The sequence below is a fragment of the Carcharhinus amblyrhynchos genome, chromosome 28 (genome assembly GCF_965287045.1).
Source record: "Carcharhinus amblyrhynchos chromosome 28, sCarAmb.v2.hapA, whole genome shotgun sequence".
Classification (NCBI taxonomy): Eukaryota; Metazoa; Chordata; class Chondrichthyes; order Carcharhiniformes; family Carcharhinidae; genus Carcharhinus; species Carcharhinus amblyrhynchos.
In genome coordinates, this window is record NC_137351.1 from 22,566,505 (window position 1) to 22,581,009 (window position 14,505).

The 14,505-nt window shown below is 41.8% G+C and overlaps 1 protein-coding gene across 1 annotated transcript in view; it reads right to left on the minus strand.

Annotated features, from left to right (window-relative positions):
• Window positions 1-10,121: 10,121 nt before the first annotated feature.
• The window catches only part of LOC145359668 (protein unc-13 homolog C-like), a 396,096-nt gene continuing 391,712 nt past the window's right edge, over window positions 10,122-14,505 (minus strand). The window contains 3 exon segments of the mRNA XM_080214409.1: window positions 10,122-11,494; window positions 12,718-12,877; window positions 12,990-13,082. Of these exon segments, the coding sequence (XP_080070535.1) occupies window positions 11,209-11,494; window positions 12,718-12,877; window positions 12,990-13,082 (539 nt within the window). The 3' untranslated portion in view covers window positions 10,122-11,208.

The following is a 14,505-nucleotide window of genomic DNA, read 5'->3' on the forward strand; positions in this document are numbered from 1 at the left end:
TGGGTTAGGTGGATTGGCCGTGTTAAATTGTCCCTTAGTGTCAGGGGGACTAGCTAGGGTAAGTGCATGGGGTAGGGCCTGGGCGGAAATGTGCTTGATGCAGACGTGATGGGCCGAAAGGCCTCCTTCTGCACTGTAGGGATTCTATGATCTATTTTTGAGTCATTATTCATTTCCTGATTTTAAATTCAGTTTGTTCAGCTTTCACTCCTGGATGCACTCTGCAAATTCCTTTAGGATTGTATTTTCTATTTTATGTAACTTGTTTTCCAACCCTAAAGACTATCTACACGACTTTGTAAAATGAGAGTCTTCTTCCTGAACCAGTGACAACAGTTTAATACAACGGAATAGCTTGTTAATCCACTTCAGCATGTGGTTGAGATTTAATCTTGGAATGAATGTACAGCTAGGCTGAGTAATGACAACAGATTTCATTTCCTAAAGGACATTTATGACTTACAGACAACGTGCGTGACTTTTACTGGGACCTTTTATTTATTTTCAGTATTTAAATTCAATTGGCTGAAATTTAAACTCACATTGTCTGGATTATCAGCACAGGATTGCTCGCTTAGTAACATAATCAATACTCCAGTACGGCCCTACTCTACAGTGCTGTCCTTACTTGTGTATCTTTTCCAATGTAATGTTTTGCTCAGTGTGATCTAATATTTCACAGTAGTGAGGAAAACGGGATGGAATTCTATTCATATCACACCTCTTCACCTTTTGTTAGCTAACTGACTTGGAAAGATATCGCTGTTACCTTCACTATCACAGAGTCAATATCGTGCAGCTTTCTCCCTTTTGGATCAAACGTGAGTTCAGGTGTGATACCTGCTCAAGTCAGCTCGGATCTACAGGGTGGGATTTTACGGCCTCACTTGAACAAGATGGAAATTTCCATTGTCGGACCCTCGCCCGCTCTGAATCTGTGACTGGTGAGGTGGTAGAGTTCCAGCTGATTATTTCTCTTTTGTAGGGACAATGAATTGGATTGAATTTAATTGTTTTTTGGAGCAAACAAGGAGATGGATTAAAAGCTTGCCCAGTCCCCTCAGTGCGCTGAGGACTTCTGTAACTCTGAGAAAGGGCTACATTTCTGAAAAACAGCACATGGACTGCAGCGGGTTCAAGAAGGCGGCTCATCCCCCTTTCTCAAGGGCAATTCGGGATGGGCAATAAATGCTGGCCTCGCCAACGACTCCCATATCCTGTGAATTAATTTTTTAGCAAGTTGCTATTAGAAAGATGTCAAAGGACCAGTAAAATTGCACTCAGCAAAGTTGTACAAATAGTTTGAATCTGACTGTCGGAAGGGGAAGAAGGGAGAGAGAGAGAGAGAGAGAGGGAAGGGGAGGGAGGGAGGGAGAGAAGGAGGGAAGGAGGGGCGGAGAGAGGGAGAGAAAGAGGAAGAGACAGTGGGAGGGAGGGAAGGAGGAAAGGACGGTGGGAAGGAGGGAGGCAGGGGGAGAGAGAGAAAGAGGGAGGCAGGGAGAGAAAGAGAGAAAGAGGGAGGGAAGGAGGGAGAGAGGAATTGATTGATTGTATTTTTGCAGAACCTGTCATAACATCAGGACATCCCAAAACACTTTACAGTCAATATAATGTTGTAAAGTAGAAAATACACACACAGAAAACTTCCACAAACAGTAATGAAACAAATGGCCCGGTTATCCATTTTAACTCACCTATATCCAGATTGTATCAGTAAAAAAAATTTAAAAATCAGACAGGAGATGGAGGAGGAAAACGTAATCGGAAAAGATGAAACAAAACATGTCCATTGAGCTCACAACAACTAATCTGTATTTCTTGTAGGCCACTCTGAAATTCTTAACACAGTTCTTATCTATAATCTCAATAGCCTTAAAGCTTTCATCTAATACAGTATATTCCATTCCAACTTTACTGTAGCCCAAAATTAGGTCTCCCGAGCCCAGTACGCATCTTAAACAGAAACTAGAACGGAAGATTCCTCTGGATGCTACGGTTTCCTCCCGCAGTCTGAAAGCCGTGCTGGTCAGGTGCATTGGCCATGCTAAATTCTCCCTCAATGTACCCAAACAGGCACCGGAGTGTAGGGGATTTTTACAATAAATTCATTGCAGTGTTAATGTAAGCCTACTTGTGAAACTAATAAATAAACTTCAAATTTTAAAACTTTAAAGTGCACCATCCTGGAGTTCTAGTCCTGAAATATTCAGGTGGCCTTGTTATTTAACTGGCAAATTAATTTAAAATTAAATATCGTATAATAAACACTGCCAGAATGATGTGGGGATGGTCACCAAAAAACTCAGGAGTGAAGGAACATTGTGTTGGCTTTTCGATGTTCCATTTTATTATCTTCATGTTTTAATGTCAAGGTTTTCAGCTGTTGCTGCTGTTGAAATTTTCCAATTGGATGCTATCTTGCAGGCAGCTAAAAGGTTCTTCTCACTGTCGTAGCATTTTGTATGTGTGGATTAGTCACAATGAAATCTCCATAGAGTAGCAAAGAATGGAACTTTGGAAAAGAGATGTTTTAAGTCTATTCATTAGTGTCACAAGTAGGCTTACATTAACACTGCAATGAAGTTACTGTGAAAATCCCTTAGTCGCCACACTCTGGCGTCTGTTTGGGTACACTGAGCAAGGTTTTAGCACCTAACCAGCACATTTTTCAGACTGTGGGAGGAAACCAGAGCACCCGGAGGAAACCCATGCAGACATGGGGAGAACATGTAAACTCCACACAGTCACTCAAGGCTAGAATCAAATTTGGGTCCTTGGCGCTGTGAGGCAGCAGTGCTAACCACTGTGCCACCATGCCGCCCCGAATTGGTTAGGATTATATCATTGCAGTTTGGAAAAGTGAAAGAGAATCCCATGGAAGCTTATAAAATTTTAACAGGGTTAAACAGGTTAGATCAGAAAGAAACCAAAAGAGAAAATGCTGGAAAATCTCAGCAGGTCTGGCAGCATCTGTAAGGAGGGAAAAGGGCTGACATTTTGAGTCCAGATGACCCTTTGTCAAAGCTTTGTTGGAGGGTGTTGGGGGGAGGGGGGGTAGCGGGATGGGAAGTGGGAGTTGGAGAGGCTTGTGGGTTGGCAATGTGGAGGGTGGCGGGATGACGGGCTGGCAGGGTGGGAGGCATTGTCACGGTGGTTGGGGTGGGGGATTGGGTGGGGCGGGGGGGGAAGTGTTGTTGGTCAAACATAGCCCCTGCTGACACCTGGGAAGCCCTGGCCATGCCTGGACAAGCTGGAGAAGGCTCATCCAGGAAGGTGCAGTTCATACTGAGAGACTGCATCGGTGATACGGAATTTCACTCCTAACCAGCAAAACACATACTTTGCACCCTCGATATACCAGACAGAGCTTTCGGAGTTTAACATTGGCCCTTTGTTCACATTATAGCAAAGAAGTCCAACCAGGTGGTGCACAGACTTGCTGAGTAATACATGGCATGCACAATTATATCTTTGCTTATCTTACAGGCAATTTACATATACCAGTCACAAATATACATTTGTTCTGAAGTCATTGATATCCAATTACAACTAATAATTTTGATTATTTCCTCTATGTCAGATGAATTACGTTAATCAGTTACAGCCTCTAATTATAATGATTAATTATTAATGAGGTATGCCTACATGATTACACCATCTAAACATCCATACTAGCTGTAATGGCTACCACCTTGTGGTCAATAGAGTTCTCACCCTCTATCCCTTGGTCAGCTTGTTTGGTGCCACCTATTTGTAAGTGTGGGAACTGCATTCAAACAACTTCGCAGCAGCGCCTGGGGGAACTGTGCTATACTTAATTACAGTAAAAAGTCTGACAACACCAGGTTTCAGTCCAACCAATTTATTTGATAGTAAACTCACTAGCTTTCGGGTTAGCCCCTTCGTCAGGTGAATGGAGAGTTCTGGCCTCAGACAGAGCATATAAAGCACAGACAGTTTACAGATTACTGATTAGAATGCAAATCTTTACACCTAACCTGCTGTTCAAGTCTTAAAGTGGCTAACAATGTGAGTGGAAGGAGCATTAAGCCCAGGTTAAAGAGATGTGTATTGTCTCCAGGCAGTACAGTAAGTGAGGTTTTGCAAACCCAGGCAAGTCACGGGGGCTACAGATAGTGTGACATGAGTTCTGAGGCCAGGACTCTCCATTCACCTGACGAAGGGGCTAACCTGAAAGCTAGTGAGTTTACAATCAAATAAATCGGTTGGACTGAAACCTGGTGTTGTCAGACTTTTTACTGTGTTTACCCCAGTCCAACGCCACATATCCACATCGTGACTATACTTAATTCACAGGGGAACTCTACCGCATTCAATGATTTTAACCCTCCCTCAGTCAAGAACCTGTGCTGGAGAGAGTGCGTAAACCTCATCTTCCCCAAACCTTCAAGTACCACCTGTCCTGCATTTGACAGAGTCTGTAGATCACTCATTTGAAACTAAGCAGTCATCTTAGAACTCATTGTACCTGGAGTGGAAACAAGTCATCCTCAATCCCAAGGTAATGTTAAAGAAGAAGACTATCTAAATGGTAATATAGAATTTTCCCATTATAAATGTTTACATGGGCCAAAATCTTCCCACTGTTCATGCCAATGGGATTTTCCCATTCTGCCGCAGCGAACGGATGCCAAATTCTCTGACTTTGTTGCTGCGGGAGTGTGGCGTGAATTGCCGATACAATTGCACCAAAAGAGTTTTTCCAATTGTGACATGCCTGACATGTGACTAATTGGTTGAAGAGGCATAATAGAAGTAGAATAATGTGGGTAGGTAGTACAAACAAACAAGGTCAAAATCTTCAACAATTGATAGTTGAAAGAAATGTAACAAACCTCATGATATTTTCAACATTATGACTTGCGCTTGTGTCAGTGAGAATTGAAGCCATATGGATTCACAGAATGGTCTGTAAGCTTCATTGACGTACAGAGAGGATCTTGCGAGTGCTATTCTTAGATTTGTAATATCTTGTCACGGTCCACTAATGGTCTACTAGGTCACACTGACAAGCAGGAGGCCACTGTGTGAACAGGATTAATGGATCAAGCTGCAAATTGTCCAGACAGTTGATCTTTAACAACCATGAAAATCCTGACAAGAGCATGTCCATAAATTCAGTTCCCCGTTCTCCTTCGAATGCTTTCAAAAATAAAATGCACCTCCCAAAATAAAATAAAGCAAAAACACTCACTGAAAACAAATTTGTTTACCGCCATTTTAAATGAAACACGTTTAACTCATGAGTCCATCGTGCAATCAAAGGCTGTTCATTCAACATTCCAGGAAATGGGCACAAAGTAGGATCAAATCAGGTCACCATGGTAATTCTTCTGGCAGGAATACTTTCCAGGAATGAAAAGCTTGACGTATGAGGAATGTTTGAGGGTCTGTACTCGATTAGAGGGACGAGGGGGGATCTCACTGAAACTTACAGAATACTGAAAGGCCTGAATAGAGTGGATGTAGGGAAGATGTTTCCATTAGTAGGAGAGGTCCGAGGGCACAGAATAAAGGGACAACCCTCTAAAACCGAGATGAGGAAGAATTTCTTCAGCCAGAAGGTGGTGAATCTATGGAATTCATTGCCATAGAATGCTGTGGCAGCCAGGTCATTGACTGTATTTAAGACAAAGATGGATAGGTTCTTGAATGGTTAGGGGATCATAGGTTATGGGGAAAAGGCAAGAGAATGGGGTTGAGAGATATCAGCCATGATCGAAAGGTGTAGACTCGATGGGCCAAATGGCCTAATTCTGCTCCTTTATCTTATGGACATTGTAGATATAAAATGCTGCTGACAGATCAGGCACTGAAAAAGTTAAATGGAGGACGGGGGAGGAAAATCAATTTCATATATGTCCCGAGTTGTATCATAATAACTTTGAGCAATAATTTCTGATCTGATTAAAAAACATCCCGTCAGTCCAATAATTGAAAGGTGAATGACAATTCCCTCCGGTGTTTATATCAGCATTTATCTTATCCTCTGCTCCACTTGTCACTTCAATACATTTTGTAATTTCATATCTGTCATTCCTTATATCACACTCTCAATCAGCCTATTCTTCGACCCATTTGTGTTTCATTGGAAACCTTACGTACGTCCAGCGATACAAGCAGTTAGCAATTCTTTCCAGCTGTGATCAGGGGAGATATCATTACCACTGAACATGTAACTATTCTAAAAGTCCAAGAATTGAGACAGGGATGAAGCAAAGTACAAAAAGTGTTCCGCCCCTTTAGAAAAAGCACCAGAGGGATTTCTTGTATAGCGAATTTTAAATAGAAAGTAGTTGGCATATTTTCACATCAGAAAACTGATTGCTATCATAACGTTTCCCATTGCTTTTTGACATTTAGATAATGCAAGCAATTTCTTTTAATCATCCATAAGTCAATACCACATCAGAAACTTCTGAAGATCAGGCATTATCGAGCGCAGATTATAAATATGATTTCCACATCTTCAGGGCATCTATCCCAGCTGCACTGGAGTTCAGGGACGATGTCTAGGCAAGGTATTTACTTTTAAGAATGCCTTGCACCTGAAGGCACATTGGCACAGTGGCTCACACTGCCGCCTGACAGGGCTAGGGACCTGGGTTCGATTCTGGTCTTGGGTGACTATGTGAAGTTTGTACGTTCTCCCTGTGTCAGTGTGGGTTTTCTCCGGATGCTCCGGTTTCCTCCAACACTCCAAAGATGTGCTGGTTAGGTGGATTAGCCATGCTAAATTACTCCAGGATGTTAGGTTAGGGGGATTAGTGGGGTAAATATGTGGGGTTACGAGGCCTATATGGGATTCTCCGTCGGTGCTAATTCAATGAGCTGAATGGCCTCCTTCTGGGATTCTATGATACTAAGACTGAAGCTCGCTTTTCCAGATCCTTTTCTGGGGGGGGTGCCACACTGTTGGAGGTGCAGTTTTTTGAATGAAACCTTAAATCAAGGCCACTGAACTGCCTCCTCGGGTCAAATAAAAGATCCCATGGCATTGTTTTGAAGATGAGAAGGGATGTTCAGGAAAAAAGTTATCCCTCAACCATCATCACAAAACTAATCATCTGGTCATTATCACATCTCTGTGCACCAATTGGCTGCCAAGTTTCTTACAATACAGAAGTGACAAAAGGCTTTAAAAATAGTTAATTGGCTGGAAAAAGCTTTAGGATATCTGGTGATATGTAACAGATGCTACTTCTCTTTTTGCTGAGTTTCTATGGTTGCTACATGAGGTAGATGCACCATTTGATCAGACAGCACTGACCTTGAAACACGAAAACTCCTGCTTTGTAATCAACTCCAATAAACACGGAACTAAAAGACAAATACTGAATATTGCAGTAAATCTGAAACAGTTTAAGTTCATTTATTGGTGTCACAACTCAGCTTACATTAACACTGCAATAAAGTTACTGTGAAAATCCTCTAGTCGCCACACTCCGGCGCCTATTTGGATACACAGAGGGAGAATTTAGCTTGGCCAATACTCCTAACCAGTATGTCTTTCAGACTGTGGGAGGAAACTGGAGCACCCGGAGAAAACCCACGCAGACACAAGCAGATTGTGCAGACTCCACACAGACAGTGACCCAAGCTGGGAATCAAACCCGGGTCCCTGGTGCTGCGAGACAGCCATGCTAACCACTGTGCCGCCCCATGTTGAAGACTATGTAATGATGATCTCTCCTTTATCTTGTAGAAAGGTTACAATAAACCAATGCCAATGTAAATATTTGGCAATTTATTTACTTTTGCTGCACTGGTAATTTTGTGGTAAAGATAGTCACGGAGGTACACAGCACAGAATAAGGCCCTTCAGCCCATTGCAGAACTTACGGTCAAAGACAAACCACCTAACTATTCTAATCCCATTTTCCAGCACTTGGCCTATAGCCTTGTATGCCTTGGCATTGCAGGTGTGTATCTAAATACTTCTTAAATGTTATGATGTTTCTGTCTCCACCACCCTTTCAGGCAGTGAGTTCCAGACTCTCATCATCCTCTGGGTGAAAAAGCTTTCCCTCACATCTCCCTAAGTTTCCTTCCCCTTACCTTAAATCTACTAAATGATCTCTCCATCAAGGAGAAAGTTTCTTCCTACCTACTCTCTCTATACCCATCATAATTTTATATACATCATGTGTCCAGATCACCAACAACCTGTTCTGGTCCCTCCATGCTGATGCTATAGTTAAGAAAGCCCACCAATGCCTCTACTTTCACAGGAGCCTAAGGAAATTTGGCATGTCCACTACAACTCTCACCAATTGTTGCACATGCACGATAGAAAGCATCCTTTGCAGATGTATCACAACTTAGTATGGCTCCTGCTCTGTCCAAGACCGCAAGAAACTACAAAGGGTTGTGAACATAGCCCAGTCCATCACACAAACCAGCCTCCCATCCACTGATTCCGTCCACACTTCCCACTGCCTCAGTAAAACAGCCAGCATAATCAAAGACCCCACGCACATTCCCTTTTCCACCTTCTTCCATCGGGAAAAAGATACAAACGTCTGAAAACACGTACCAACCAACTCAAGAGTAGCTTCTGCCCTGCTGCCCTCGGACTTTTGAATGGTCCTATCATATATTCAGCTGATCTTTCTCTTCACCCTCTCGGTAACTGTAACACTACATTGTGCGCTGTCTCCTTTCCTTCTCCCCCGTGTACTCTATGAATGGTATGTTTTGTCTGTATCGTGCGCAAGAAACAGTACTTTCCACTGTATCCCAATACATGTGACAATAATAAATCAAATCAAATCAAATCATATCCTCCCCTCAGTTTCCTCTGTTCTGAGGAAAACAATTCCAGTCTATTCAGCCTCTCTTCATAACTAAAATTCTCCAGCCTGGGCAACACCTTGGTGTGTACTGCCTATAACAACAGGAAAATAGAGCTCTGTGATGGTGCTGTGTATTAAAACTATGATGCCAACATGCACATATATTGCTGCATTAACACCACATGAGTTAGCACTTGGTATGAAGTGATGTAGCACCTCTCTGGGTTAAAGTACACTGGTGACAGCTGTTGTAAAGATCAGAAGCTTGAAGTGTCAGTGAAAAAGCAAGTGAAAGCAGGTCTGAGGGATGCTCATCAAGGTACAGAAGTGAGGACAATAGCAGGTTGTCAACAGTTCTATCAGAGACTAAGAGGTGATATATTTCCTGTTGTGATGGACAAGCAAATAGTTGCATTGTGGGCAATCACTATGGAATTGACACCCAATGCGGTGTCACATATCAAATAAAGATGCATCATTTGTCCAATAAGCTAGAACATTCCCAAGAAAACAGCTTCTGGCCATAAAAGACCACCATCACTTTCACAGATACAAGACAGCAGTTAGGCTCATTGATCTTCCCTCGAAATCAAGCTTCCAATATCGTAAATGGCTTGTTTATGACAACAGTCAAAAATGCTGTAATGTTTCTATAACAAGTCGAGAAGACAAGTGGTGCCCATTCTATCTCAAAACTTCTCCTCTTTCACATTTTTGTCCTTATCTGGGAGGAGTACAATAGCACAAGAGCCTTGTCATTAGTTATGCAGAACTGGTAGTGGAATTGTTAGAACCTAGGCTGGAATTTTATTATCCCACCCGCCACTGGAATCGGAGTGGGCGTGGTAGAACACATGAAGAGGTCCATTGACCTCAAGTGGGATTTTACGCTTTCAAGATGAGTGACGCTGTAAAACCCTGCCCCTAATGTTTAGAGTTTATTTATTAGTCACAAGTAGGCTTACATTAACACAGCAATGAAGTGAAAATCCCCTCATCGCCACACTCCGGTACCTGCTTGGGTACACTGAGGAAGAACGTAGCACAACCAATGCATCTAACCTGCACGTCTATCGGACTGTGGAAGGAAACTGGAGCACCTGGAGGAAACCCATGCAGACACGGGGAGAACTTGTAGACTCCGCACAGTGACCCAAGCTGGGGATCGAACCCGGATCCCTGGCAGCAGTGCCACCGTGCCACCCATTTCTCCACCACATTACAGTTCAACCCGAAAAATAACTTGAGTTCGAGATGCTGAACATCTCGAGGTCCTGGGCAACTGTGGATCTCGACACAAAAGAGGAATCTTCCAATACTTTATTGTACAATTGTTCACTAAATATATTTACATGACATTAATTTCAACATCAGTGCAATACATGGGAATGTTGCATAATTACCAATCGTTGGAAATGTTGAAACAATGGGATTACAGCTGAACCAATCGTACAATCTTATAAAGCAACATTATACAAGCGCATCATTGAAAATAGTAACAGCTTCACTATTTATCAGAAACATAGTAATTTCTCTTCTATTCAAATCACTAAAACAGCCCGTAGCTCTGTAAACATGTGGCCTCTTAATGTGGCATAAAAAAGTGTTGAATGGATCCTCGATCCCTTTGGCAACTTCTGAAAATTAACAATGCCAGTTTGCTTGTGAGCTGTTCCGGTTTTAAGAAAAGTGGTTACAATGTCAGCTAAGCATTATCTTCACAGTGATATGTCAGGGAAGTTCAATGAAGCTAATGTTAGTTGCTTGCACCTTTGGATAAGGAGAGGAAGTGTGGTTTTCGTTAAATCAATCGTGAAAAAAAATCATAAGCAATGTGGAAGTAATAATCTATCTCCAATATAAAGGTTTTAATATGTGTGTTTGTGTGTGTGTGTGTGTGTGTGGGAAAAAAAAACCCATATGCTATTAACAAAAATGTAAAAGATATTAGTAAGTTTTAGAATGTAACTTAGCTGAGATACACTAACATGCGCTGGATAGATACAGCCCGACATTACACAGATAAAGAGACAATGCTTGCCACAAATGAGGGACCAACAAATACTTGGATAAAAACTACCAAATAGCAATTTAGTACCAGAATTCAATCATTTAGCAAATTGAGAGAGAGAAAAAAAACAAAATACCAGGAAAAATTCCCTTGGGTAATCCTGATTTGGCACTTTGTCAGAACAATTAGTTGTCTGAGAGACCAAAGATAATGTATTTCAGTACTCCCCATTTCATCAACATAATTATGGGCTGGAGTACTTTATAATTATCTGCACACACCTGCACATATTCAGATAAACATACCCACACATTTAAACAGACATGCACAAAAGATAACTTCAATGTATGCTTTCTTGCCGTCTCTCGCTTCTGTTTCATTTTACGTGGTTTCTTCAGTAGATCTAGTGTCTGATTTGAGGCGTACAAATTCTTTGGCCACTTCATCATTGGTCCTCTGTGAGAGTATTCTGAGAATTGTCAGTCCAGTTTCATCCATGTAAACGTTTTTGATCAGTGCATACCATGCTGCGCAGCTTCCTCTCTCCGCCACATCCTTTAACTGGATGACTGTCATTCCAATAATCCGGTCTTCCCTGGCAAAGCAGTAATCCTTGACAGAGATATGCAGCTCATAGGACTCGGGGCCATTCTCGTTACTCAGGATGCTGGATGCAAAAACAGACATTTAGTGTGGAGATCTCTCCCAACTCCCTCGCTTAATTTCTCCTACTCTTCTCATTTATCTCACACCGACGTCCTTTGCACTTGTGCTTCTTCCATCGGCTGACTAGACAATATGATCTCCATCCTTAATGACACCTTAAACGTCACCATGAAAACATGCACAGTTCTTTCACCTCCCACCCTGGAAATATAATATTCCATTACCCAAAGCGCTCCACTCAGCAACCTGGACAAGAACCGGATGAACTGCAACCACAGACTGTAGTTCCCACTGAAATATCTATTTATCACGGGCAATTTTTCCTCATAATGGAAATTGTTCCAGAAGTAACATGCCATCACAATGAGACCTTGTCAAGGAGTAGCAGCAGAAGCTCATGTAGAGGCAGAGGCCAATCGTACCAACACACCATCATTAAAAAACACCTCCTCATTACAGATGCCATGCCTGCCAGCTTCAACCTGCCAAGCTAATGTTAGGCACTTCTCAACCGTTTCTGCACTGACCAAGTCCTTGGTGCAGCAAATTGGCACGAGTGGAGCCTTGCAGGGAACCCGGACTGCAGCTGTGGTGTATCTCAGTCAATGACTCTCATAATGGAAGACTATCCTTGGACAAAACCCAATGGAGAGCTCAGAGAGCTCCATGGAGTCACTGCAGAAGCTATTGCCTGGCTTGGTGATTAATGAGGGGAGTAAGAGGGAAGTTCCTGCTATTTTCCACTAAGTATCAATGACACATTTCCACAGAACCCCTATAGTACAGAAGGAGGCCATTTGGCCCATTTAGCATGCGCTGACCACAATCCCATCCTATCCCTGTAACACCACAGATTTACCCTGCTAATTCCACCCGAAACTAGGGTCAATTTAGAATGGCCAATCAATGTAACCTGCACATTTTTGGACTGTGGGAGGAAATCAGAGCACCTGGAGGAAACCCACGCAGACACAAGGAGAATGTACAAACTCCAATTCTACCCTTTTGAAATCCAAATTAATTATTTCTCATTGAATTTTAAATTTGTGCGTGCTTTTTCTATTTTCTCATTTGGCAGGAATTCCAAAAGTCTTTCCTTCCACTGACGTTAACTAAATTAAACAACCACTGAAAAATGAAGTACTTATTCACACTGAAGCCAATGGCTTAAAAATAATGTGTGAATAACTTTAAAAAACAGATAGAATTCACAAGATTACTTACAAGTGAAAAGTCTCGTTGTATTTCGGGGACCAGGCATTGTTTTTTGTTTTTGTTGCAAATTTTCTTTTCTTGTCGCTGAGGTTTGGTCCAATCACATGAATTTCTACGAATGGTCGGAACATGGCTGTGGTTTGCCAGTTCAGCTCATTAACTGCAACAACTGCAAGGAGAAATCAAGATGGCGGTGGGCTTCAAATGGTCTCAATGGAGTGATTTGCCCGTTACACAATATTCCCAGCACATTAGCTTTCCTTGAGTGCCACGGTACTTACTTTTAACTGTGACTTTGTGCTCCCCGGATCCAGGATGTGTAAAGAGATCCACGTGGACCGATACCTCTCCCACTGAGCCATTTGTAGTTTGAGCTGAAAAATAAGGTAATAAGCAAAAAAATCAATGTTAATAAAGCCAGAGAGAAAAAAAAACTCTCTCTTGAGTTTGGGTATCAGTATAATTTTGTAATTTGCAACTATTAAACATCAATGTCTCATGTAATGCCTAAGTCTATGTTTCACTGTCATGCACAATCCTAGTTTGTTAAGCGCAACCCATAAGTAGTCAATAATTACAGTATAAAGTACAAGTTTCAGCTTGAATCAGTGTTAATACTTCTTCTCAAATGACTAGGTTTTGGGTTTAAGCCCCAGTGAAGCATAATCTACAATACAACTTCAATGTGCCACTAAGAGATGGGAAATTACTTCCGCAGGATGGAACAATTTTCAACATAAGGAAAAAAATTTAAATAGGAACTGTAATTATCAGGCCAATATTATGATGGATAAAATGAAAAGCTGTAGACAAGTTTTATTCATTCATGGAATGTGGGCATCTCTAGCTGGTTGTTATTGCATGAGGGCAGTTGAGAGTCAACCACATTGCTGTGGCTCTGGAGTCACTTGTAGACCAGACCAGGTAAGGACGGCAGTTTTCCATCCCTAAAGGTCATTAGTGAATCACTTGGGTTTTTCCAACAATTGGTCTGTGGTCATCAGTAGGTTCTTAATTGCAGTTATTTTGTATTGAATTAAAATTCCACCATCTACTGTGGTGGGAGTCAAGTCCGAGTCTCCAGAACATTAGCTGAGTTTCTAAATTTGTAGACTAGCGACAATATCCACTAGGCCATTGCCTCCCCATTGGCAAGCTAAGATGAAGCAACATACATCTGAGAATCCTGAAGGAGTTAAGAAATGGTGACTACAAAGGCTGTAGAAATTAAATTTCTGGGCTTTATTGCAAATAAATGTTTATTCTATAGGGGATTCTATAGTTGTCAATGCAGTACCGTTTTTAAAAAGAGAGACAGAGCTAACTTACATGATCAGTTAACTCGCTCTATGTGCCAGAAAAAATTGAAATAAAAATGAAGGAACCACATATATAAATAAAGAGAAACTAGAAGCAGCAATATGGATTTCACAAGGCTTGACAAAACTCTCAGAATTCTTGAGGAAGTAACAGACTGGTCCACTAGGAAAATATTGAACATCTGGTGTAAATGGACTTCAGGAAAGCCTTTGCCAGGGTATCATATGGGAGGTGACTGCAGAAGATTGAGGAATATGCAACTAGTGGGTAGGGCAGCAAACTGAGATAAAAATTGAACAGAAGATATGAACGGCAGCATCTCAGGTTCCTAAGCCTGTGAAAATAGTTATAAGAATTCTAAGGGTGGGATTTTCCAGGCCTCCTGTGTTTTCCAGCAGCAGAGGCAGATTGGTCTTCCAGTCCTGCCGATCTCTATGATGGCTTGCGATGAGACGGTAGGCTCGTCTTCAGCAGGAC